Raw genomic sequence first — 25,820 nt, 5'->3', positions numbered from 1 at the left:
ATCTGACTGAGTGTTGCCGACATCTATATAAAATAAATATACAAAACGAATTGGTAATTTCTGCATGGATTAGGATTGATTTGTGTGGAAAAAATGGTGTACTGAAGAAGTTTGCTGAAAAGATTGAAAACTCGCCAAAACACAACCGCGTGAGAGCGTGCCGCCGAAACACACCAACATGACATGCACGTACAACATCACTTGTTGGGCTATAAAAAATGTTGGGTTTTCATTTGCATGCCATTACAATCTGAACAGCGAAAATATGCCACGACTGACAAAGGCCCTACGCAACAACGCCAATGGCCGACTGCAAACAGGAGAATCGTCTTCAGCTACAGCCAGGTTTTTCCACGTTGCACCAAGCACCTTACATGACCGTTGAACCGTTATCAGACACACGGCACAACTCGTGACCTTTCCAGGTCCGGCCGACCACGTGTCACTACAAGAGCACAGGACAGATTCTTACGGCTACGGCAATACCAGGAATGCGTAGGATATCAGCCCAGCCGTTTACGCGCTTAAGATATTCGCGATAGATGACCAGTTTGAGGTGTCATTTTGACAGACCTTCATCGTCGGCTTCGACGTCAGTGGTGTCAAGGTCACATATGGCCTCAACTGCGATGGTGACAAGTTTGGTTTTGTGACGAGTCACGTTTTATGCTTCGCAGTGCGGATGGTAGACGTCGTGTTTACAGGCGTCGCGGGGAACGTTATGCGGGGAACTGCATACAGGAAGTGGACAGATCTGGTGGTAGGGGTGTGATGATATGGGCAGCCATCCCCTACGCTGCTAGAACAGACTTAGTGTGAGTTCTGGGGAATGTAACGGCACAACGCTACACGGATGTGATTCTTCGGCCACACGTCCTGCCCATTAGGCAACAAACGGATGTTATTTTCCAACAAGACAACGCCCGACAACCCTTTTCAGGAATCACAACATCCAGGTCCTGCCATACCCCCCACCCCCCACCCAATCGAACATTTATGGCAAACACTGGTCTGAGGACTGCGAGCACATCAGCAACAACCACAGAACATGGAACCTCAGACCGTTGGCACAAGCACTGCAGGCGGAGTGGGTGAACCTTCTCCAGGCCACATTTCGGGACCTGTGTGCTTCTATGGGACGACGATGCTAGTCTGTTTTGGACTCTAATGATGATATCGACAACAGACTACCTTTACTTTTAAAATCTACTGTTCCATGTGCCCATTTTGAACAATCGATTACCATCTGTTGATTATTTATTTGAAACATAAAATACACATCTAAAATCATTTTTGCGGTTTGTTTTGCAGAGGATATATTTGTAACTTACAAATAAATTAATGTGGATGACCTGGTATGTTTGAAAACAGTTCTTCTCTGATATAATCGAAATTTTACGACTCAAATAGTATTTAATAATGGTGTATGCTCAGCTGATAATGTTTGTAATGTTCATTTAATCTATGCAGTTAATCTATGACAAAACATATGCTAAACTTCTAACAACTTGCAAATGTATTGTTTCAAAATGTATTGTTTCAAAATAAGAAATGTGTGCCCCAGGTTTCCCCTGGCCCATCCTGCAGGTGTTTTTAACCGCACTGATATGAAACAGCCCGATTGTTTTGGCTTCCACAATACATCCATGTGTTATCAGATTCCCATTTCCTCTATTATGTAACCTGATTCTTTTTTCACTTGAAACAAAATGTATTCATAATGTGTGCTGCCTTTATCACTTTGGGTTTGGGTTAGGAATGCCTATTTTCCCCTGTGAAACAGAAGATGAATTAGAACAGCTGACATCACATCAAACTGAACACTTCAAACCACGTTTGTTGCAGTTGCAGCGTCAACAGTCACAAATACTTCATTTCATCATGAAATGAGGGTCACCTTTAAGTTTTCTCAATGCAGCTCCCTTTCCAATTCCATATAAACGAAATGTCGTATCGCATCATCTTATGTCATGTACAAAGGAGAGCAAACGACATATTTTATTGCCAAATCTTTGATTGATGCATCTTATGTTCCACAGACGCCTTTTCTTAACATCAGTTTGCTTTTGGCCTCTGTCATGGAGTTTTCAGCAACCATGCATGTATCACATGTACAAATTCTTTATCATAATTTAAAAGCCTGAAATTGCACGTGCACCCCGTGCAAAATAGCTCACGAGTAAGAAATGCGACACATATTCACAGTACATGTGAGACAATTCAGACACAAAATATACTGACCAAATTAAAAACTTCACAATCCTAAAATTTTAACATTTTGACCAGTTATCATTGTGGGCCCTTATTGTGTATTTAAACAGTAATGGCCACGTATTGTCTTCAGATAACACCCAGTTTTGTGCAGGTGAATCGATCAAAATCATGTGCACAGCACTATAGTGGCAAAAGTGGTTTTTCACGTGCAACTGGTCATGTGGCCATAATACTGCACGTGTTTTCAGCCGTACTTGTTAGCAGTCGTCATGCCACGCCTTTCAAATGTGCAACGTGAACGTGCCACCGGCATGTTGCAGACGGGAACGTCCGTAGCTGAAGTCGCAAGGACGATGGGTTGTAGTCGACGGACTGTTTATGATTTACAGACGCGTCTACAGCAAACGGGTACCACCGCTGATCGCCCTCGGCCAGGTCGACCACGTGTGACGTCACATGCAGAGGATCGTCAGATTGTCTTACATCAACCAGAAATGAACTGTTTAGGGGTAGACTGAGTGCGCAAACTGTTCGAAACCGTCTGAGAACTGCTCACCTTCAAGCAGGACGGCCATACTGCGGGCCGATTCTGACTCAATTACACAGACGGCAATGTCAATTGTTGGCACAATCGACACTTACGATGGACTCAGAGGAATTGGAATCAAGTCGTCTTCAGTGTGATGAATCCCGATTTAATCTTCGATTTGATGATGGTAGGGCGAGGGTGTGGAGGCGCCGTCATGAACGTTACGCCCAGTGTTGTGTACAGGAAGTTAACAGATTTCGAGGCGGATGTGTCATGGTGTGGTGTGCTTTCTGTGGCAATGCACGTTCCAGGCTTCTTGTCATCCGTGGCAACCTCAAAGCTGCTGCTTACCGCGACCAGGTACTGGCACCAGAACTTCTGCCTTTTATGGCAGCACATGGACCCGGTTTGATCTTCCAACACGACAATGCCAGACCCCACACAGCAATTTTGACAAGGAATTTCCTTCAGAATGCAGGAGTCAACGTCATGGACTGGCCGTCAAGGTCTCCCGACCTCAATCCCATCGAACACGTCTGGGATGCTCTTGGCAGAAGTCTGCGCACTCTCCAGAACCAACCACAGAATTTGCAAGATTTTGGCCCCATTTTGCAGCAACAATGGCGTCGTCTTCCCAATCATGTGTTCACAAGCATCACAAGGTCCATGCGGAGGCGTTGTGTGGCAGTTGTCAACGCACATGGTGGCTATACACGCTACTGAACTTGTGTGCCACTTAGATTCACGTGCTTGGGACTTATGATTTAAACTGTTGATGATATTACCGAATACCGTAGGTGCTTGGAACAAATTATGGTTACCACCGTTAATTAAAATCCTTCTTTGGACATTAATGATGAAAAATTACCTTCTCTGATACATTTGTCCGTTGTATATCATATATGGGATTACTTTTAAAAAAGTTTTTAATTTGACTCAGTATATATCGATGTAGTATTTTAACGCTGAGAAGCAACTTTTTGGGTGGCCAAGCCTCGTAAACTTTATGGAACGCGGGTCTGAAAATGAGTGTTTGATGGAACTGGAGTGCTTGAAACCGTTATTGCAGAAAACGTTGGTGCTCGGCGGTTTGGTGTTTTGGTCACTGTGCAGTCACCTAGGGGTCGGTACCGACAGACCGGCAACACCGTGGACTGATCACATTTTGGACGTTCATGAATAACGTTACATGGGCAAGATAATCATATCCTTACATCCGATAAGTGCAATGACTTTGAGGAATCGATTACGCAAGCGTAACATCCAACACGACATCCAGCTGTATGTTCAATTTTGTTGCCACTCCATTGAAATGCACGCCCAGCATGGTGAAGACAACATCTGAGGTTCAGGTTACAGAACTGGAGGTTAGTCCTCTTCACAGTTCAGGTTTCATATTGACAGTAGTGATGGACGTCAGCGTTTTTTATCGACGTCGGATGGGACGTTACGCTAACGCGGGTGTTGTTCAACATTCTGTATCTTCTGAATCATCCCTGACCACCCTCGTTTCAGCATTCGGTTATTCCAGGAGTTTCCACGCGGAGTCCTTTGCTACTGGTAGGGTTTACTCTTCATGGGCATTTTTGACATAGTGTTCACCTTTGGTTGATAAAATGAGTATTAATCTTTCCAATAACAGTGAGATCAGCACCTGTCCCAGTGATTCTTGGAATGGACCTCTGATGTTTGGTTCCCGGTGTGATCACGTGGAAAGTGTTGTGATCATCTTTTTTTCTAATTTTGATGTAACTTTAAATGCGTTTGCCTGTAGACTCATCTTCTTTGAATAAATATCCTGCGTTTGTGATAAAAGCCTGTAGAATAGATGAAACTGTATTTCTGAACGTGACATTTGGTTTTCCATTAATTTCTGTGACTTCATATATACAGTACTTTATGCATCGTTTCTACTGAAATGAATAATCGTTTTAACAATATCGTTTACTGGTATTTGTTCATTATTCTTTGAAAAATATTTAATAATCTTGAGAGATTGTGTACTCTGATCAGAATTTACATGTCTCCTATAGAATTGTTCTTGGCTTTCTCGTGAACCTGGTGTTGCCATGAGGCATCATTTTTCGTTCTGGTGTTGACACTATAAGGCCGGGGATACATGGCATCGACAGCATGACGATCTTTGTAAAACTCAACTCGGCCTCGAAATGTATCTTCCCTGGTTGATACATAAGCTGCCCTTTGTTTCTTGACGGACATTGTGGCATTTGAGGCTGACATGCGAAAACAGATAGAATAGATTTTGAGCCTCGTTAATAAATTTGCATCATTATCGATGATTTCTTTACTTTGCTATGTTGTCAAGGTCAGCATGAAAAAAGGTATTTCCCTTTTGTCCTATGGTGTCCCTCACGCGACATTCATTTCCAAAATGTCCACGCAGGAGTCAGGAGATTATATTTTGATTTTATAACCGTTCATGTGCTCTCGACATTTCCTGATTGTTTATAGATCGTTTTGGCAATACTCCTAGGCATGTGTATCAAAAGATTATTTCTTTTGCAATTTGTTGAGGTAAACTTACAGATTGACTGGGCTATAAGTCATAGCTGGAGAACGTTTTGACATGAAACGTGATGGGATACCATATCAAACTAATCTTTTCCACGTTTAATCATACACAAACCTTTCATTTTGTAATGAAGGCGAATCTATCTTGCTCCAAATTATCTCTTTTGTTCGTTTATGAAGTCTGGCAAAAACTCTCTGTAATCGTTATGTGTAGTCTTGGCTCATGCGATTATATCCATTGATTAGACATTTATGCCGAAATGAATCGTATTAGATGTCTGTAAATAAATGGTTACATTGGACGAAGAGGATCACCAAACAACTATTCACGAGTTACATGATTTAATAGAAAACCTATCTTGCGTACATATTGTGAAGAGGTGATTTCCAAATTGAAATGCAAAGGTTAACCCAAAACTAAATTGTGAAATCAGCAAATAACCACACAAGATCAATTAGTAGTTAACAAATTAAATTGAAACACAGAGTTTTAAATTTACAATCACCAAAGGCAATACAATGGGTCAAATGAATGTCAGTAGCAATAAATAATTTACAGTGCATTCTCGAATGGCCAGAATCATGTCATTGATGTCGAATGTCTTGAAAGTTGCATGAAATCGTAGACTGTCGTAGTCTATATTCGTAGCCCATAGATAGCTCCATACCTGTCGTAAGTATATGCTATCTTCATCCAAGATGGCGGTATGGTTTGCCATAGATATTTTTCAAACAAATAATCTGCTTTTCGTTCAAACATTGACATTTGCTCTTGTTAAACTGTGTGATTCAAACTTACACTTCGAAAACAAGGAGAACGCACCAACGATTTCACGTCAGAAATGTTGTTAATCACGATAGCGATCCACATAACTATGGCGTCGATAGCTTAAAATATGTTTATATCCGAGTCTGAAGTGTGAAACAACAGCCCTTTGTGATAATTCGGGAAGGAAAAAACGAAAGATGTCGGCAGGCTTTAGTAATGTTCGTGACCTTATTGATAACGCAGGGGCAGCTAATCTTACTTAATACTCTAGTTGAGGGTGGTTTCCCTTTGTATATATGCCTTCGCCCCGGCCAGGCATTGCTCAATGTTACAGTTTCAAAAAGCGCAGTTCCGCAGTTATATTCTGGATCGCATTTGTAACAATGCTTTTGTCTATATGTTCGCATTTTATAAAATTAAATGAATCTACGTATATGACGAAGTGCAAAACCATAAGCTTTTGTCATATGCGAGCGGTTTTAACAATTTGAATTTTAAATATATACAGTGTGAATATACTTCTATTAATTTAGCAAGGACATACATAATTTATGATAAAATAGTTGTGTAGTATATTTGTACAAAGAGTATATTTTAATGTTCTGGAAAAAGTAATTATCTAATTCATTGAAAGAAAATATATTTGATACCAACTGATTAAATATTATCTGTTGTCTGTTCTTTACATTCTTTGAAAACAGATTACTGCTAAGATTATCGGCATAGATTTATTCCAGTAAACATAGCAATATAATTTAAATGTTGACAGCTGAATATAAGGACAGATCCTATACGCAAATGAAATAAATTAGAATTCTCTAGTAATTTCGAGAATGGCGATTTAAAAATAAATACTCGTTTGGGTTTAAAATGTCGTAAAATTTTGAACATTATCCAAAATTCACAGTCCAAAGTTTATTTGGCTAAAAACATTAATTGAATGAAATGATCACTATAGAATAAACAGATATTTTCAATACAAAAATCTTTAAAATTGGCTGTATATGGACCCATTTTAAAATAATAGTTATGTTGGTCTTTTTAAAATTTAAGAGTTCATTTAATCGTTTTATATTAAAAATGTATAGTTACTTGAGACCATTCAGAAACTAAAACCATTGTAAAGTATTTAGTCATTAGCCAAATAATTGACCCTTTGCAGTGCTGTCAGACAAGCCATAGGTCATCGACCTGCGTTCGGGAATAAATCTGACATATTTACAATGTAGTTATGACGCTCCTCATACATATCTAAATCAGTTAAAAAGCTCTACTTAATTCAAAATGATAGAAAAGGACAACATTATCTGTATGTTCACATTAACTGGTGGTGTTCGTGACAAGAGAGGACAGAACTTGACAATTCCTAGATTATCTCCCTTTGTGAACGAAAATCAGTGTCATTTTCAATTTTTTTAAACTAATTATGAAAATTATAAATAATAATTAAATATCATCTAAATACAAATAGCTTGATATCGTATTGATGTCTGTTATTCATGAAATATATATAACAAAAGAAACTTAACAAGCTTGACATTATGACACGCTCGTGGGTGTGCTGTTTCCTGAACAAATTTTGCTTTGTGTGTTTCCAGGTTTAAAGTAAGTGTTTTCACTATTAAATTGACTTTTGACATGAACACAGAAAAACAAGCAGTACTGTCAAACTGCCCCAGTTAGGCCAGTATACACCAGACTTGAACACGTATCTTAAATGTCTGCCGTTCGTCATTGTCATTTAGAATAACGTCCCTTACTTTCGTAAGCGGGGTTTTTACACCAAGTTCTGCGCGCTCGCGAGGACCATTTGAAGAGAAAATAGTGTGAAGTGTCTTGTGGCACATTGTTTCAATTATAATAGCTATAGTGTGGTAACACTATACTTCTTTAATATAACATTTCTTGCGATTGGAATAAATGACTTTGCATGGCACAGGTGTTCGGTTAGTCATGGCATCATACGAACAAAACGTCTACATGTAGGATGGTGCGGAAAGTCACGCAAATAGATGCGTGTTAAACAATGTGACCCGACAATGTGATCTTGAATTCTGTGTTTCTTTTACATGTTGTTATTGTCAGAACCTGGGAATTCCCTGTGACGTCATTGACAGGTGTCGTAGCTCTGTACGATATGCATCAGGCTAACGATGGTTTTAAAAAAATGTACCCTATCTTAAACTTACAATATCTTATCTTTTATACGTATGTTGGTAAAGAGTAATCGTAGCTAAGACTCGTAGTTTGTTAATTCAGACCCAGGTCGTAGAAGACCTCAAATCTCCAAAACTCTGGCTCTCATACATGCACAGCCAGCCAGTTAGTCAGCCAGTCATATCACGAAATTCCTCAAACAATGAAATCTGTTCTCTTCAACCCAAAAGCAACCAAGGGAGGTAACTCTTATTTACTAAACCACTTCCGGTGCGGGTAGACCACTAGATATTGTTCGCGTGCTTCATACATTTGCTGCCACTAACAATCATCCGCACCTTCAACTGTAATGTCACAGAACAATATCAATATCCGCCCGTGCTGTTCGAAATCGAGTATATGAGATAGTAATAGTATGGAATAAAGGTCACATGGGTCATCTGTTCGCACGGTATCCTCCCGAAGCTTCTAAAGACGAAAACAACATATTAGGTGGCCGAGTGCACACACAGCTGCATGCCTGATACCTTCCACTCTGAATGCTATAACCCAATAATTCATGACACAGTTGCTGAATATATATTCAGTTTTAATATATATGAAGTTCATATAGGTATACATGTTTAGATATTTAACCACAAAAATAATTATAACAACATCTCATGGACATTTGATTCAGTCAAATTAAAAACTTCACATTTTTAAAAGTAATCCCATATATGATATACAACGGACAAATGTATCAGATAAGGTAATTTTTAATCATTAATGTCCAAAGAAGGATTTTAATTAACGGTGGTAACCATAATTTGTTCCAAGCACCTACGGTATTCGGTAATAACATCAACAGTTTAAATCATAAGTCCCAAGCACGAGAATCTGAAGGCACACAAGTTCAGTAGCGTGTATGGCCACCATGTGCGTTGACAACTGCCACACAACGCCTCCGCATGGACCTTGTAATGCTTGTGAACACATGATTGGGAAGACGACGCCATTGTTGCTGCAAAATGGTGCCAAGATCTTGCAAATTCTGTGGTTGGTTCTGGAGAGTGCGCAGACTTCTGCCAAGAGCATCCCAGACGTGTTCGATGGGATTGAGGTCGGGAGACCTTGACAGCCAGTCCATGACGTTGACTCCTGCATTCTGAAGGAAATTCCTTGTCAAAATTGCTGTGTGGGGTCTGGCATTGTCGTGTTGGAAGATCAAACCGGGTCCATGTGCTGCCATAAAAGGCAGAAGTTCTGGTGCCAGTACCTGGTCGCGGTAAGCAGCAGCTTTGAGGTTGCCACGGATGACAAGAAGCCTGGAACGTGCATTGCCACAGAAAGCACCCCACACCACCTCAACTTCCTGTACACATCACTGGGCGTAACGTTCATGACGGCGCCTCCACACCCTCGCCCTTCCATCAGCAAATCGAAGATTAAATCGGGATTCATCACTGAAGACGACTTGATTCCAATTCCTCCATCGTCCATCGTAAGTGTCGCTGTGCCCACAATTGACATTGACGTCTGTGTCAGTGGTACCCGTTTGCTGTAGACGCGTCTGTAAATCATAAACAGTCCGTCGACTACAACCCATCGTCCTTGCGACTTCAGCTACGGACGTTCCCGTCTGCAACATGCCGATGGCACGTTCACGTTGCACATTTGAAAGGCGTAGCATGACAAATGGCCGTAAAGACTTTTTTTTGTTTTTTTTGTTAATGACTGCTAACAAGTATGGCTAAAAACACGTGCGGTATTATGGCCACATGACCAGTTGCACGTGAAAAACCACTTTTGCCACTATAGTGCTGTGCACATGATTTTGATCGATTCACCTGCACAAAACTGGGTGTTATCTGAAGACAATACGTGGCCATTACTGTTTAAATACACAATAAGGGCCCACAATGATAACTGGTCAAAATGTTAAAATTTTAGGATTGTGAAGTTTTTAATTTGGTTCAGTATATATTGAACTAGGAAATGTCACTCTTCCATGGGGACACAATAGCCTTCGACAGCATCCAAAAATAATTATGGGGGTCTTCCGACCCTGTTTACCTGGTACCTGAGTCTGTTCCCAGACTCTGTTTAGTCGTTTTCTGCTTAGTAACAACGCACCAACGTCTGTCTGGACCATCCCTGTCAGCTTTCTCGATCTCCCTAATGACCTCCACAAACGGAAGATGATGGATTTGCAATGAGGCAGAGTCCTGTTGAGGCGGTTGTTGATCAGGTAGCGATTCCATTGATGCGTGAGGAAGCGTGCATCATCGTTGATGACGACGCAGTGATGATTTACGTTGGTTGCTCTGCCGATTCCACGGGTTGACTCCGTGACCACATCATCAGCTCTTACAATCTGCCAAATACTTGACATCGGCATTTTGGAAATCCTGTTGTGTTGGTGCTGAAGAAACAGATTTTTTTGCTGTCTGTTGGGGGATGTGAAGGAGTACATCTTCGTTTCAGTGGACTCATGTCTGTTTGGCAACGTTTTTGTCGTGCAGGTGGTCATCAATACCCCACATCCACCCAACAATTGCGATGGCCATCCCTGAAGTTAATGTACGTTATATACCAGGTTGTTATCAAATTTATGATTACTGTTTGATCATCCACTGTTCAACTGAGAAGTTGTTATAAACCAACTGAAAACAGCTGATGGAACGGATATAATATTTCTTTGGCCTAACAAAACACAACACCGATGTGTGATGTCCATGAAATGTCTTCCGGAATTTTCTTGAAAAGCACTGTAACAACTTGCGATGTCCTATGGGAAAACATACCGATATGTCAATAGACAGAGACATATTTATGGAATTATCGCAGTGGGGTTCACTGAATTGACTTCGGCCTTTCCTCCAACATCAAAGTGGCACGCCGTGATAAAACTGAACTGACCTGCTGTTAAACCAAACTCACTCCTCACTATTTTATTGCATGTATTTGTTTCTGTTGTCTTTGTTTTATGCTGTCTTTGGTATGTTTGCTTGTTTTGTTATGCTGATGATGTGTTGTGCCAGGATTATGTACCTTCATTTGTTACTTGCGTGATACTGACCTTTTTCAAATACAATAGTAATAGCGCCTTCAAGATCAAGATTAGGTGACTAATCATAATGAATCAATATCCTACAAGTGTCGCTTACTGTATTATAAGTCGATGTACAAAGCGTCCTATTCCGCTGAAAACAAACCAAAAATAGGATACAAACATTATTAACTGCAACCATGAGCGTGACACAGACACTTTAACAGAACACATTAAGGCAATGTCGTATGTATGTCTTTCCAAAATCGATTTCCACACGACGTTTCCACTGATATTTGTTGCAACTTGATTAAAACATTATGAAGAAGAAAGTTTTGATTGACACTTGATAGGCATTTGCAAATATATTTGGCATTAATGTAAGTCTATGTTAACATAAACTGGACGCATACTTATAATGTAAATTATATTTTAAGACAGGAGACATTAACAGCAAATTGTAACTGTCAGTGGGCCTCTTCCTGTTATTTCATCCAGCACCAGATTGTTACTTGGAAGATGATACCATGTTGTCTCTAATTCTTTGTCTACATTATATTACACGAATTAATGAATACACGAAGTGTAAACGAATAGTGTTGAGCATGTTCCTTACTACAGGAGTACCATGACCAAACATGTGTTGCTTGCAAAGCCTTTACACTGTGGTTCCTGAGTTCAATGTAACTAAACTCATTACAATAAACTATTAAAGGTGATTGTTCGAATAATGGTTATAATGATGAAGCATTAAGTATCAATCAAATTTATCAAACGGAGCAGCAGTCCAGCACCTGCAATTTGCTTTCAAGGGAGATTTCTCATAGAAAATATGTATGGATGAACACATTTGATTAACTGAGATGTCGTTTATACAATATCTGTAGTACTAGAGGTTTAAGTGAAACTGAGATATCACGAATAATCACTCTAAAATTGCATATTGAAGTTTCATTAATCATTCTAATATTTATCTGTTAATGTCTTTTGTAGTTATAAAGTTGAATTGGTTTTAAGGAATTAACTTGAACTGTAAGAGAATACTCTTTAATCCTTTTACAAGAAATTGCTCCGCTATCGATTAAGAATAACATCCATCGCACACATTCCTTTCCGTCCCTCGTCCCTCGTAGCTCACCTTCCTACCGTCATCACACACTGCTCTCAACGTCACACACCTTCCTTCCCTCGTCACACACCCTCCTGCCCTCGTCACACATCTTCCTTCCCTAGTCACACACCCTCCTGCCCTCGTCACACACCTTCCTTCCCTTGTCACACACCCTCCTGCCCTCGTCACACACCATCCTCCCCTCGTCAGACACCTTCCTGCCCTCGTCACACACCCTCCTGCCCTCGTCACACACCATCCTGACCTCGTCACACACCTTCCTTCACTCGTCACACACCCTCCTGCCCTCGTCACACACCTTCCTTCCCTCGTCACACACCCTCCTGCCCTCGTCACACACCATCCTCCCCTCGTCAGACACCTTCCTGCCCTCGTCACACACCCTCCTGCCCTCGTCACACACCATCCTGACCTCGTCACACACCTTCCTTCACTCGTCACACACCCTCCTTCCCTCGTCACACACCTTCCTTCCCTTGTCACACACCCTCCTGCCCTCGTCACACACCATCCTCCCCTCGTCAGACACCTTCCTGCCCTCGTCACACACCCTCCTGCCCTCGTCACACACCATCCTGACCTCGTCACACACCTTCCTTCACTCGTCACACACCCTCCTGCCCTCGTCACACACCTTCCTTCCCTCGTCACACACCCTCCTGCCCTCGTCACACACCATCCTCCCCTCGTCAGACACCTTCCTGCCCTCGTCACACACCCTCCTGCCCTCGTCACACACCATCCTGACCTCGTCACACACCTTCCTTCACTCGTCACACACCCTCCTGCCCTCGTCACACACCTTCCTTCCCTCGTCACACACCCTCCTGCCCTCGTCACACACCTTTCTTCACACGTCACACACCTTCCTTCCCTCGTCACACACCCTCCTGCCATCGTCACACACCTTCCTTTACTCGTCAGACACCCTCCTGCCCTCGTCACACACCTTCTTTCACTCGTCACACACCCTCCCGGCCTCGTCACACACCTTCCTTCCCTCGTCACACACCCTCCTGCCATCGTCACACACCTTCCTTCCCTCGTCACACACGCACCTGCCCTCGTCACACACCTTTCTTCCCTAGTCACACACCCTCCCGCCCTCGTCACACACCTTCCTTCACTCGTCACACATTCTTATGCAACACTTATGCGTTGACATGACGGAACGTTGCCATGGCCCCACTTCGCAAACAATGAAGACGATAAATTGACAACCAGCAGGAAGGCAATATCAAATTTATGCTTTCTGAGTATTTACTGAAAATAATTCCCAAATACCCCTGCTCCTTGGTAATATATAATGTCCTAGGCGAGGTCACCCGCTACTGTCAATATAATGTTATACACGGTTATATATGTTTCTGATGACCACACAAAATATGAAAGTAAAACCTACTTAATTCGGATTTGTCTGGCAAACCAAATTTAATGTATGATCTATATCAAAGTACCTGCATGTAATCAAAGTGAATCATATTATGTTTTACGAGGTATCTCAGACGATACTGTGATATAAATTACACGCAATGTCACACAACAAACTAATATATTACGATTACATGCGCTACTCAAACAGACCGGGCATCGTGACACGGTTGTTCGTTAATTTTATAACCATTAGTGCACGACAAAACACATTACCGGCTGCGCAAATGATACGACCTTCATCGATGTTACTCGCTGTTTGCATTGCTCCTCTGTAGAACGTCCAAATCTGTACTGATGATCATTACAATCTAAAGCATATTTACTTAAGCTCCATCTAACAAACACCTCATACTTTATCAATACAAACCATCACGTGAAGCAAACTTCAGCAATATCTTAAACCTGTTCTTCCACGGATGATATTTACAAAGAAATAACTGACCGAAATCGATACATATGCATAACATTGATGACTGTTATTATTATCTACTATAGGTTGTTTGATATTAAATTGTAGACAGAAATACACTGTTCAACACCAGTGAAATTGTTCGGACTAAACGAATTTTCGAAGTAACGAATCACGGATATGAAGTATATATACTCTTCAAATAAAGTAGGGGATGCACGGACATAACTTAAAATTAGTTTAGTTTAGATATTAGTTTCAAGTTATAGTTGTATGATAATAATCAACGAATCAAGAAGACTTTACAACCGGCAGTAAAGAACAACAAGAGATGTTATGGCCGCCAACGATCTTAACGATAGAGGTAAGATGGGGAATGTCAAAGTTGACGATTTGGATAATTTGTTGGTATTATCGCCACGTTTTGTCATTCATTCACTCAATCGACGAGGTATACTGCCCAACTCCCCCAGCGGTTATTGACGTCGACGCTCACGTCTCTCTATCATTTCCCAGACGTGTTTAACGGGGAAAAGGTCTGGGTTCATTGGTCTTTACATTGTATGGAAGTTGTGCTGCTGGAGGTGAGCATTGACGATTTGTGCACGGTGAACACGGGCGTTATGGTCCTGAAAGGTTGTCAGTATGTTGTCCCGATAGTACTGTCCAGTGACCCTTCCTTGCACAATACGTGGTTTTTCTCAGTCATAGTGATGCCACCCTACACCATAACCGATCCACCGCCAAATCTGTGACGACGTCACAGGTTGACATTGGCTAGACGTTCATTTCGACGTCGCCAGACATGACCACGTCTATCAAGGAAGTACAAAGTGAATCGGCTCTCATTAGAAACATGAGGGGCGGCACATGGCCGTCGATCATGGGGATGAGCTGGACTTAGATTTCGAATCGTGTGACTCGTAATTCGTACTCCAGAGGCCTGATGAAAGTTTGCAGCAATTTGATTCGCCGTTTGAGTTCGATTTCTTATAGCCTGGTTTCGGATCAATCGATACCGTACTATTGTCGTTGACCTGGGACACCTTGAACGGGGTCGATCGTCAAAAGTTTTGTTTTGTTGGTACCTTGTTCATAGTGTGCTAATGACAGACTGTGAAACATTGAACGTATTGAACGCTTTCAGATTTTTTTCAGTTTTCAGAATGCCAATAGCCGTAGACGCGTTGCAGACACCACATCGGTACTTCATACACAAACAATGTATGAAATGAAGTAAATCAAAACTGAGTAATAAGCAGAATCAATAAGACAGAAATGGTCCACGGCGAAAAACGACCTTTCTTGAAAGTGTCAAAATCAGGAATGACACCCTACGCACCTGTGTGGCGCTACTGCATTTGGCATTGCAAACTATTGGATGTTTTGGTGTCAGGTTTCACAGACATAAACGTTCTTGCACAGGATGTCGTCAACACTTGTCTTTGTTCTTATGCTTGCTATTAACATTTATATTTCATGATCCTCTACTTGTTTTAAGGAGTATATGTAAACATCCCCACAGCCATGGTGAGGTTTACGTACTAAAGTGGGTGGTGCGCAAATGACGCGACCTTCCTAGATGTTACTCGCTGTTTGTTTTGCTTCAGAGGACCTTATTTAACTGTCAATCAGCACGGTGATATTGAGCACACGAATCACTTGTCAGCTTATGCGACCGTTGTGAAGACCAAATTGGTCTCCTTGCACTAAAATTACTCAGTACATTTAACACTGATGTGACACATCTCACCCTAACCATGTCTTCATTTGTTCCTTGATCAAGACAATTCTTCTGAAAATGAAGATTTCGAAATAATGGGGCGTAACTATCGCATTACATGTGAACTGCCAAATGCACGTGATTGCAAATCATAATGGGGTGTTGTAGTAATCACCACTGGGCTGGGGACACCAGTTTTTACAAAATGTATTCAGGGAAAGCACCGAGTCTAGTTATCAGGACTGTGGAGAGGACACTTAGCTTACAGGCGCATGGGGCGAAGAAGTAAGAACCACAGAAACATAGGTCAATTTACCCGTGAAGATCCGGGTTAGGACAGAGGCGACTTCCGGGATCGGGTGGTCAGACTCGCTGACTTGGTATTACATGCCATCGTATCCCAATTACGAAGATCGATGCCCATGATGTCAGTCGCTGGATTGTCTGGTCCAGACTCGATTATTTACAGACTGCCGTCATATAGCTGGAATATTGCTGAGTGCGTCGTTAAACGACAAACAAACAAACATAAGTCAATTTCAGTAGTACATATTCAAATTTCCATAACTGCAACTAATTTAGAAAAGACACAACGTTTATGCTGATAATGGTGACTACCCCTCTCCATACCTTACATCGGGCCACTGTTTTATGAGTGAAATCGTGATTTTGTTGTTGTTGTTGCTGTTGCTGTTGTGCCATTTTAGTATGTTTGGATCCATAAGTCTAATTTCATGAACATGGCTGGACACAGTATATGCATATACAAAAGCGTAGGTCATATGCCAGAAACAAATAATTGAGGACATGAAGAGCTTCTATCAGGTCATTTATCACTCATTCCAGGGACAAATGATTCCGTTGATAATATAGAGAATTATCCCTTTTGACGATTTTCCTTTTAACGGGCGCCTTTATATTTGTATTCTGATTGCTCTTGGCAACTTGAGATCTCATGCCCTGGACCCAGTAGTTGCAAGAACATGGCGCCATCTTCTATTCATGACATGGGAAATATTCAAAGTTTCGTTGTAGACCTGGGTCCTGTCATGTTATACATTTAACAGATTGTTATAAAGTTTGTAGCATATGGTTAAACATCTATACGAGGGACAGACCAGTCTGTGACATTTGAAGCTAGGAGGTTACACTCAAGCACAATGAAGTTAATGTTGTGTGTTCCCTTCATGCATTCACATCTGTCGATACTGACAAAACTGATGCCTCTGCTAATACACTTCCTGGGAGGCAATATCGTCATAAAGCGACCGGATATAACCCAAAGTTACCTTTACGCGTTGGAAGATCTGTAGTAATTATTTTGCAATAGCTGGCATGTGAATTATATCGATTCTCCATTATGATTAATCTGTTGAACCTATATGCAAATTGTGCAATCTCACAGAGTTAGTTTCAGTAGATGTAGATGACATATTGGGCATTTGGACTATCTGGAAGTTGGAGTATAAAGTGCTGGGGGTTCTCTGTCACTAATACTATGCAAAGGATACTTCAAGTAGGAGACAAGGGTGGCCCTGTCGTCCGAGGCGCCGCAATTTGCTGTGCAGAATTATCTATCTAGGTTTCTCAGCACCAAACCCATACTCACGGGTTTCACCAAACTTGTAGGCGTCTGAAACCTGCACCACTTCTGGCTTACCTCCCACATTACGCTGGCATGTCGTTATAAAACTGAAATACTTTCCAAAGCGACCTTCAACCCAACTCTCCCACTCAAGTACCAGGAGATGTTAACACACTTAGTATTGTGACATTCTCACTGTCACTACATTTCATTTAGTTCATTAACAAAGTGTAGATAATGAGGAACTCTGAACGTCATTTCTGCAACCCTTAATGTGTTACTGTCAGTTTCCTGATGTCATTGACGGAACACTGTTTAGACTGTTTAAATGTTGTTGTAAGGATTTGCTCCTTTCCCCTTCTTTCCTTTTTTGTTTTTCAGGTGAAACATCTGGTGTCGACAGTAATGTTTCTTGAAATCAAAGAGATAACAAATATGTTTACTCATGATATTGTTAAAGGAAAATATAATAAGGAGATAAACAATGATACCTGTAGCTACCCGCGCTAAATTGGATTTGGAACTGATTGCGAAGCTCTCTGTACATGTCCCCCACTAAGCTTTAAAATACGCTCTCGTAGACGATTTCGATCGTGTTTCCTACCCAAAACTTGTAATAACTGTAACTGTGCATTGTGAAACGAATAATTCAACATATCAAAATACAATGACCTAAAAAGACGTCGTCAAAACATGTTTCAATAACATAAATTGAAACAACATACCGATTGGTATCGCGCATTTCCAATTTCATGCAAGAATATAATAGTAGAACTATCAGACAAATCCCATGTGTAATTATATATCAATTACATAGGAGTACACTATTTGTAATCTTCCAATTTCCTGGCAATGCTGCTCAAGATTTTCCAAAGATATTTAATATAGATGTAATAAATAAATGATAATCATCCTTTTCATCGCCAAGATACGTGCCCCAAAAGCAAGACAGCTTATTACCCCGGTTTACGGATCAGTGTGCATTTACATTCTATTATCAGACCTCTAGGGACTATACACTCCAATATGCCTGTCAGATTCTAATAGGTTATCAAATACATTAACATTTCACGCTACCGAGTACCCTTCCCTGGCTGATGAACGGGCGCTTTTCGAAGGAACCAAGCAATTGTCAACCTGAAGTTATTATTGCCTTCCATTAGAACGCCATGCTGATGTTATCCGTAGACAGTGCATGCTTTATAACTTCCGTAATATAGGGTACACCTATACGCTATATTTACTCAACAAACTCACCCGTGAAGACCCGAGTCAAAATAGGTCTTCAGCAACCCATGCTTGCCGTAAAGGCGACTATGCTTGTAAGAGGCAACTAACGGAACCGGGTGGTCAGGCTCCCTGACTTGGTTGACGCCTTTCATCGTATCCCAATTGCGTGGATCAATGCTCATGATGTTAATCGCTGGATTGCCTGGTCCAGACTCGATTATTTACAGACCGTCGTCATAAAGCTGGAATACTGCTGAGTGTAGCGTTAAACAACAAACAAACTTCTCAACAGCCTTTCAAGATGCAATCCTTATGGATAGTTAGATGTAAATTACGCCTATCTTAACACATGACAACTAGTTTCTGGTGCGTTTCACTTATATAGTAAATATCTACCATCTGCGTCACTGTGGGCTTTCCTCCCCCATTAAACACACACCAAGTGATATAACCGAAATATTGTTCAAAGCCGCGATAAATTCAATCCATTCACTAAATCTGATATGCCGATGCTCTGATGATTTGTATGTATAAAATCTAAATGTATATATAATATGTGTGTATCACTCTGTTTAAGAGTGCATGTTTGTTATGAACCTATTGTCCTCATGAAAATAACCTATATGTCTCATGGTAATTGTTCATAAAAAAATAACCAGATCGTTGATCGATTGTATAATGAAAAGGGTCATTTACCGCCAGATATGCATTTTATTATCATCGCGGAAGGATTGTAAATTAAGATCTTTCCAAATACCTCGACAGATAGGTTAATATAGAAACCTACTTCTTTGATGTTTGGGAAAATAATATGTGACAGGACATCCAGAACAGCTTTGTATTATTAAGATATCTGGAGATAAATGCCATTAATATAACGACATGATGGAAATTAACAGACTCCCATCTAACGATCTCAGTCAATATTGCTGATTGCAAACGTTGATTAATGTCTTGCTTTCACAAAACCACCAGTTCGGTTTCATTAAGACGTATTTTACAAGATGTGAAATGAAATACATCTCAGGAGGGAATATTAAGTATTAGGTTTGAATGTTTCAGAAACCATATTATTCAATTCTTGCCATTCTTAAAAAAACTTTTCGAACTAGTTAAAATACGTTCCCTTCAAGGCGTATGATTTCAATAATGACGGGTTCCATGGGGAATTCATTACCTTCAGCAGACGCGAGCGTGTTCATAATGTTCCTTCACGTCGACTTGATAACGTATGTTATATCCTTAAGCACTTTTGCTCGTACCTCGAGCAAAATAATTTATATTTCGATTTCAGCAACGACCGAAAATGACTTCAATGTTTTTTTGTGCTCTATTTACAATTCAGTTGTCAATCTAATTTCTCTAATAGTGTGTTCTCTGCACATATCAAACCGAGGCACTTATTTCACAGCCTGATGTAACCCAGGGAACTGTTCTGTCTGCAGTTGCTCTAATGTATCAATCTCATCCCTGTTTTTATCGGATACGTCTTGAACAGCTGGTCAAAGTAAGGAAAGTTTGGGCATTAACTCTAAAATGACATATATTTTCTCCGACTGAGCTCTAAACCAAGATGTTTCTACAAGATCATGTAGCACGTACCAAATAACTTTAGGGTCTCTTGTTTCTCATCTGTCTTGTACACAAAGATGTAGAATTCTTTCAGCCTCTCATCAATATTCATGGCAGTTCACATTCACAGGTTTCAAGCTGTGCAGATTAGAATTCCATGCACAAAAGGACATTTGTTACAACAGATGGTGATATCGCAACCATAGAATCCAACATCTGAATCTCATTTTTTATGAAGTAATATCATATATAATTCATATTTATTACAAGATAAAATACTGTTTCCTGATGACCTTTTGACCATATCCAATGCTGAGTTGAATGAAAAAATCACCATAGCCGTTTACATGTCAATATTTCAACGCTAGAGAAAAACTTGTCTCGATTATCCACCATTTTCCATTGAATTGTTTGATAGGCATTACTTAGAAGTTGGCGGATGACAAAGTAGACACAATTTATGGATAACAACTTCTTAAATACTGTAAAGGCGACGTTTCGGTATAGATTCTTATGCCGTTGTCATGCAAGACTGCTTGACACCGGTTTTAGGATCAATACCGAAACGTCGCCTGCATTGACAAGCCATATCAATGCGGATCTCTATGTTGATTCTACGTCATATCTTTGCTAGGTAGGTGATAATGGTTTTTACTTGTGCTTTAGCCTCAAGATACACATTATGCTATTTAACATTGATGCAGATTGAAAGACGTCCTTTGAAGTCGTGTTGGTCGTCCAGATTATATCATTTACAGGCCGCCGCCATTGCTAAGTGCCGCGCAAATAAACAAACGAACAAACAACATCCTCTTGTTGTGTCGACAGTCAAAGGCTAAATGCAAGCTTAGAAATAATGAAAATAACAGTTTTGTGACTGTTATATTTTTCTGTAAATTGTGGAAGACGATCGAAATATGTCAATATGTTATCAGGTTTGATGGCTTTATTCTGGCAATTTCATTAATGCAAGTTCTAATTCACTAAAACATGCAAAACCTCCCCCTCTTATACTCGTCAATTTTGCCATGGATACCGTAGGACCAACTATCACACACACATTGAACACTTTTAAAAGGTTCTATCTTATATTACTTATAACTTTATTTTTCATTCGTAGAAAGCTAAGTACGGAGACAGAAGCTGCATAATCAGGAAATTACGTTGCAAATACCAGGCTTTACTACACAAAACAGTCAGAACGCTGAGACTATCGGAAGTCAATACACTTGAATAAGGCTACAACTACAAGAAAATGCTGGCCCGTTGCACCATCATGTCTCCTATCAATATTGGGCTTTCCCTGGTCTTGTCTTGAGTGAGCTGCGGTATCATTTGCATCGCCCAACACAAATACCAACAACAATACATTTTAGGCAGAAGTACATGGTGTAACAGATGGTCATTCATCTGAGGCAATACATGCACATGCGTAAATGAGTGTGCCTAGACATAACTTATCATTTCCCAATTGACGTTGATCATAATGGTTACATGGTAGTTTTGAGTTTTCCTGACAATTGTAGTTCACGTTTGAGTTAATGTGCTTAAATATTCCGAATGTTCATTCGTCCATATATAATTCATTAACCTTAATTGTATCTTAGGTTTTCAGAATCTATCAGATGTAGTTTGTGAATGCCTGTTCTAAAAAGAGACGTTTGGACTCGAACTCATCAGCCAGAATCTTAAAACCGACCAGTATCTTAAAACCGATAAATGCGATAATGCATGGACGGAGCGCAGAATCCGAGGCAAGCTCACAACAGTTAAACACATTTGCTGTCTTTGGCGACAACGGTATCAATAACAAACTTGACGTTGACGATCAGTTCTTTGTTACTCTCATAACCGAACAAGGCTTTGTATTTAAAGACAATTGCAATATATCTGCTTATTTTTGTAGGTACGTCGATGACAATCATTCTCCTTTTGGCAAGTCTCAACAGCTGCACTAATCCGTGGATATACCTGTGCTTCAGCGGAAGAATATGTGGAAAAGTAGAGCGTCGAATGTCTCGCTCATGGACACAAACCACGCAAGTTACCCACACAAATGACTCAGAAAGTAGATCCAGACATTCAAACTACGATATATCACCCCACACATCACGTGACATCAGTCCCTGGGCAAGGACATCCATGACTAGCTCGTGCTAGTGGATAACATCTACACGTGTTATCTAAACACGACGAAGCCTTGTTTATCCAGGATGCGTGGGGTAATGAAATATGTTTCGAGCTATCAGTTTTTCGGGGAAGGGGTGAACTGACATTTTGATATGACAAAGATATGCATACGACAGTAATTGTATTCATCTATTACTTGTCTCAACAACCCAATTCAGTCTACACAAGTTTACCAAGAGTGAGTATGGAAATTCTAAAATGAAATACGATATTGTTATGTTGGGGACTCTGAAAACATCAATATTAACACATAATTCTGATTTTGTGATATTCAGGTTTAAATAAGGCCAGGTAAAGAAACGTTGCCGGAACTGTGTCTCAGCGCCTTAGCAATATATCAACGTACTAAAGTACTAGAGAATGTTTCGCTCAATGACCAATGATAGGTATTTGGAAATATCCATGTTAACTGTTGGATGAGACTTGCACGTTTAAACTGAAAAGTAACTTTCTTCATTTATTAACTTGTTATGTAATTGATAACATACTCTACCAATGTGTTCTTGTGCAAGGACGATGATACTTTTTTATTTTGTTTCTTCTTATTTTTACGCGTTTTATGGATGAAGTAGGTCAATAGATCTGCAGTCTGTTAACACGGGGACTAAATTCAACCTGTACTTCAGTTTATATTTGGTGACTATAAATTATTATTTGTATTTTCTTTGTTGACAACTGCATAATGTATTTTCAACGATTTACATAAATATCGTATTATAAAGTATACGCGAACATAGGCCACGTTGGTCATTTTAACAAAATTATTATGTTTACCTCAGTGTCATAAATCTACTCATATCCATACGTGGGTCACAATGAATATGTTGTGTAAATATGGACACAGGTGATTAGTCTATAATGTTTTATGTGTTTTAAAATAACCCTTTTCCGTTGTAAATGGTCGATATGTATACTGACGACCCTAGTTACCCGCACAGTAACACTGTCGTTGCACTGATAATAGGGTTACATTGACATAAGGTGTTTTGTGTCTGCCTGTGATGTTATGTTCAGTCAGTGGAAATAGTTATATCAGTGATTGATTGTGGTAGGAATAAAAATGATCATGTTTAATCAATCGTCTGAAATAATTGCACAAACCAATATGTCTTATCGAAGAACGGATGCTGCTTCAATCAACACTTGAAGAAACACGAAGTGCTTAAGGTTTAGTAGTGTACAAAATCTACAATATTTACTCATGTTCAGATCTAATTTACAAACTTTAGTCAGATCATTGAATGACCAGCACCCCATGAATACAACTTGACAAAGCAGAAGAAAATCAGATAATAGCGTGTTGGTTGTTCTTTAATACATTAGAAAAAAATCAACTTCTTTCTCGGAAAGGAGTATGTTAAACACGTTTCTACCAGGGTTCTTAGTTTGTAATCCCCACCTACACGTCTGTAAGTATACTGCCTTCCTTACACAGCCAATTACGTCTTCTCCATGTACATCCGTTTGTAAAGCATGTCTACCAAAATACTTTTAATATACATTCTATGAATACAAATACAATTTCTAACCACACATAATTTCTTATTCAAAGTATTAATTTACTTCAATAAAGCAATTATAGTTGCTTAAGTTGTGAATCAACTCATTGCTCGATCACATCACGAATATTTGGGTATCAGCTTTAAATACTAGTACATAAACTACCTTTTTCACTTTACAGCCTTCACAGTACACAGCTAATGGTAAATAATCACCCACATGTGTATGGGGGGACCTTACGTAATTACTCCCAACATTCACCTGTACGCTCACATGTATTTTCATGTTTACTGCAACTGGCATACTGTGATCAAATGTTTAATGTCTACTCCTGGAAAAATGTCATCTATACAAATGTTTCAGGCATGTCAGTTCTCTCAACTTCAAGCATCTTCTCCTGTTAACCGATGTATTGTATTGAGTCTTACCCTTGGCCTTTATTTGTATATTTGTTGTTTGGTTGCCCGGTTAAAGCCACCATACGAATTTCATAGCCCCGGTCTTATATTTACATTTATAAACGCTAAAAAGGATTTTGCTCTACCTGACGAGGTGTCGATGGATATTGTCCTATATTAATGCTGCCGGTATTCAACAAGAAACTTTCCAAGGTACAGATTTCGAGAACATATATGAAATAAATGAGTTGATGATTTCAGTAATATTGTAAAATATTGTGAACTGTGAGATTACTGCCATGACAATGGTGTTTTGATGCTCAAAGTAAACTGTATTAGTGTTGAATTTATCTGTATATAACTGTCTGTTACTTCTCTGTGAACTCGTCTATGTTTTGTTTTAATCGTTGATGAATAAACGTTTATTAACCTAAATTAGCTTTGTTTATTTACATACATGTTTGGATTCCGAGTTAGATTTGGTCCTTGGCAACTCATGTCTATCGAAAGAGGTGGATCAGGTCGACAGGATCGGATTGTTGCTCAAAATATCACTTGATTGTCTGGTCCAGACTTGCTGCCGTCATATGGCTGGGATACTTGACAAAGACTCATAGACGCACGCACGCAAGCACGCAAGCAACCACACACACGGACACACTTACACACACCTCAGTGTTGATGAGCGGTAGTGCTGCATTTTGTGAATCTCAGCATGGTTTTAAGCTTTTCTTTAGTCGATAGAATAAAGAAAGTGTCGGAATATATATACGAAATGCAATCGACATGCTTTCAGAATAAGAGCTTTTAATTCGAGAAAAACACGATACATCAATAAAATTATTAATAATAGTGTGTTTTTCATTGACAGGAAAAAGAAAAGACACGCATAAGCGAATTTGCAATGGCTCTAATCACATTGTCATGATAAGGGATGAATGGAGAAAACACAACACTTTGTAAAAAAGTTCATGTACTGAGTGATAAATCAACCAACCGATTACTCATACGCTTGGAGGGATTTGATTAATGTGCGTAGCGGAAAAAGAGAAGCAGGATTTAAAGCATTGAGGGTCTTAACCAAAATAATCAATTTAGAAATATTTTTGCCGATGCTTTTTCCCCCGACTGTTTAGTAAAGAGACCCAGAGATTACAGGGAAGTAGTGAATTCCAACTCGGTCAGGGCTGTACTGAGAATGGATGGTGATATCATATTAATTTTTTTATGTTTTGCGACAAACATGTTGACTGTTGTACGTGTTCGTTTAGTTACATTAGCCGTAGAAATACGAAGTAGATAAGAGGAAGATAACCACATGGCGTCTTCTTATTCCTTAGGTACATCCTGCCATTCACTCAACCCCTGGCATAACCCCTTGACATATGACCAAGAGGAAGATGTGAAGATGTAAT

At 40.0% G+C, this 25,820-nt stretch overlaps 1 protein-coding gene across 1 annotated transcript in view; it reads left to right on the top strand.

The window, feature by feature from the left end:
• LOC124132142 (cephalotocin receptor 1-like) overlaps positions 1–24,840 on the top strand; it is a 55,009-nt gene extending 30,169 nt beyond the window's left edge. Inside the window, exon 3 of the mRNA XM_046495839.2 lies at positions 22,224–24,840. Within this exon, the coding sequence (XP_046351795.1) occupies positions 22,224–22,477 (254 nt within the window). The 3' untranslated portion in view covers positions 22,478–24,840. The remainder of the gene's footprint in view (positions 1–22,223) is intronic.
• The last annotated feature ends 980 nt before the right edge of the window (positions 24,841–25,820 follow it).

The sequence above is a fragment of the Haliotis rufescens genome, unplaced genomic scaffold, assembly GCF_023055435.1.
Source record: "Haliotis rufescens isolate VD_foot unplaced genomic scaffold, xgHalRufe1.0.p SCAF_4, whole genome shotgun sequence".
NCBI lineage: Eukaryota > Metazoa > Mollusca > Gastropoda > Lepetellida > Haliotidae > Haliotis > Haliotis rufescens.
The sequence above is the reverse complement of the archived record's forward strand: the minus strand, read 5'-3'. Positions and strand labels throughout refer to the sequence as shown.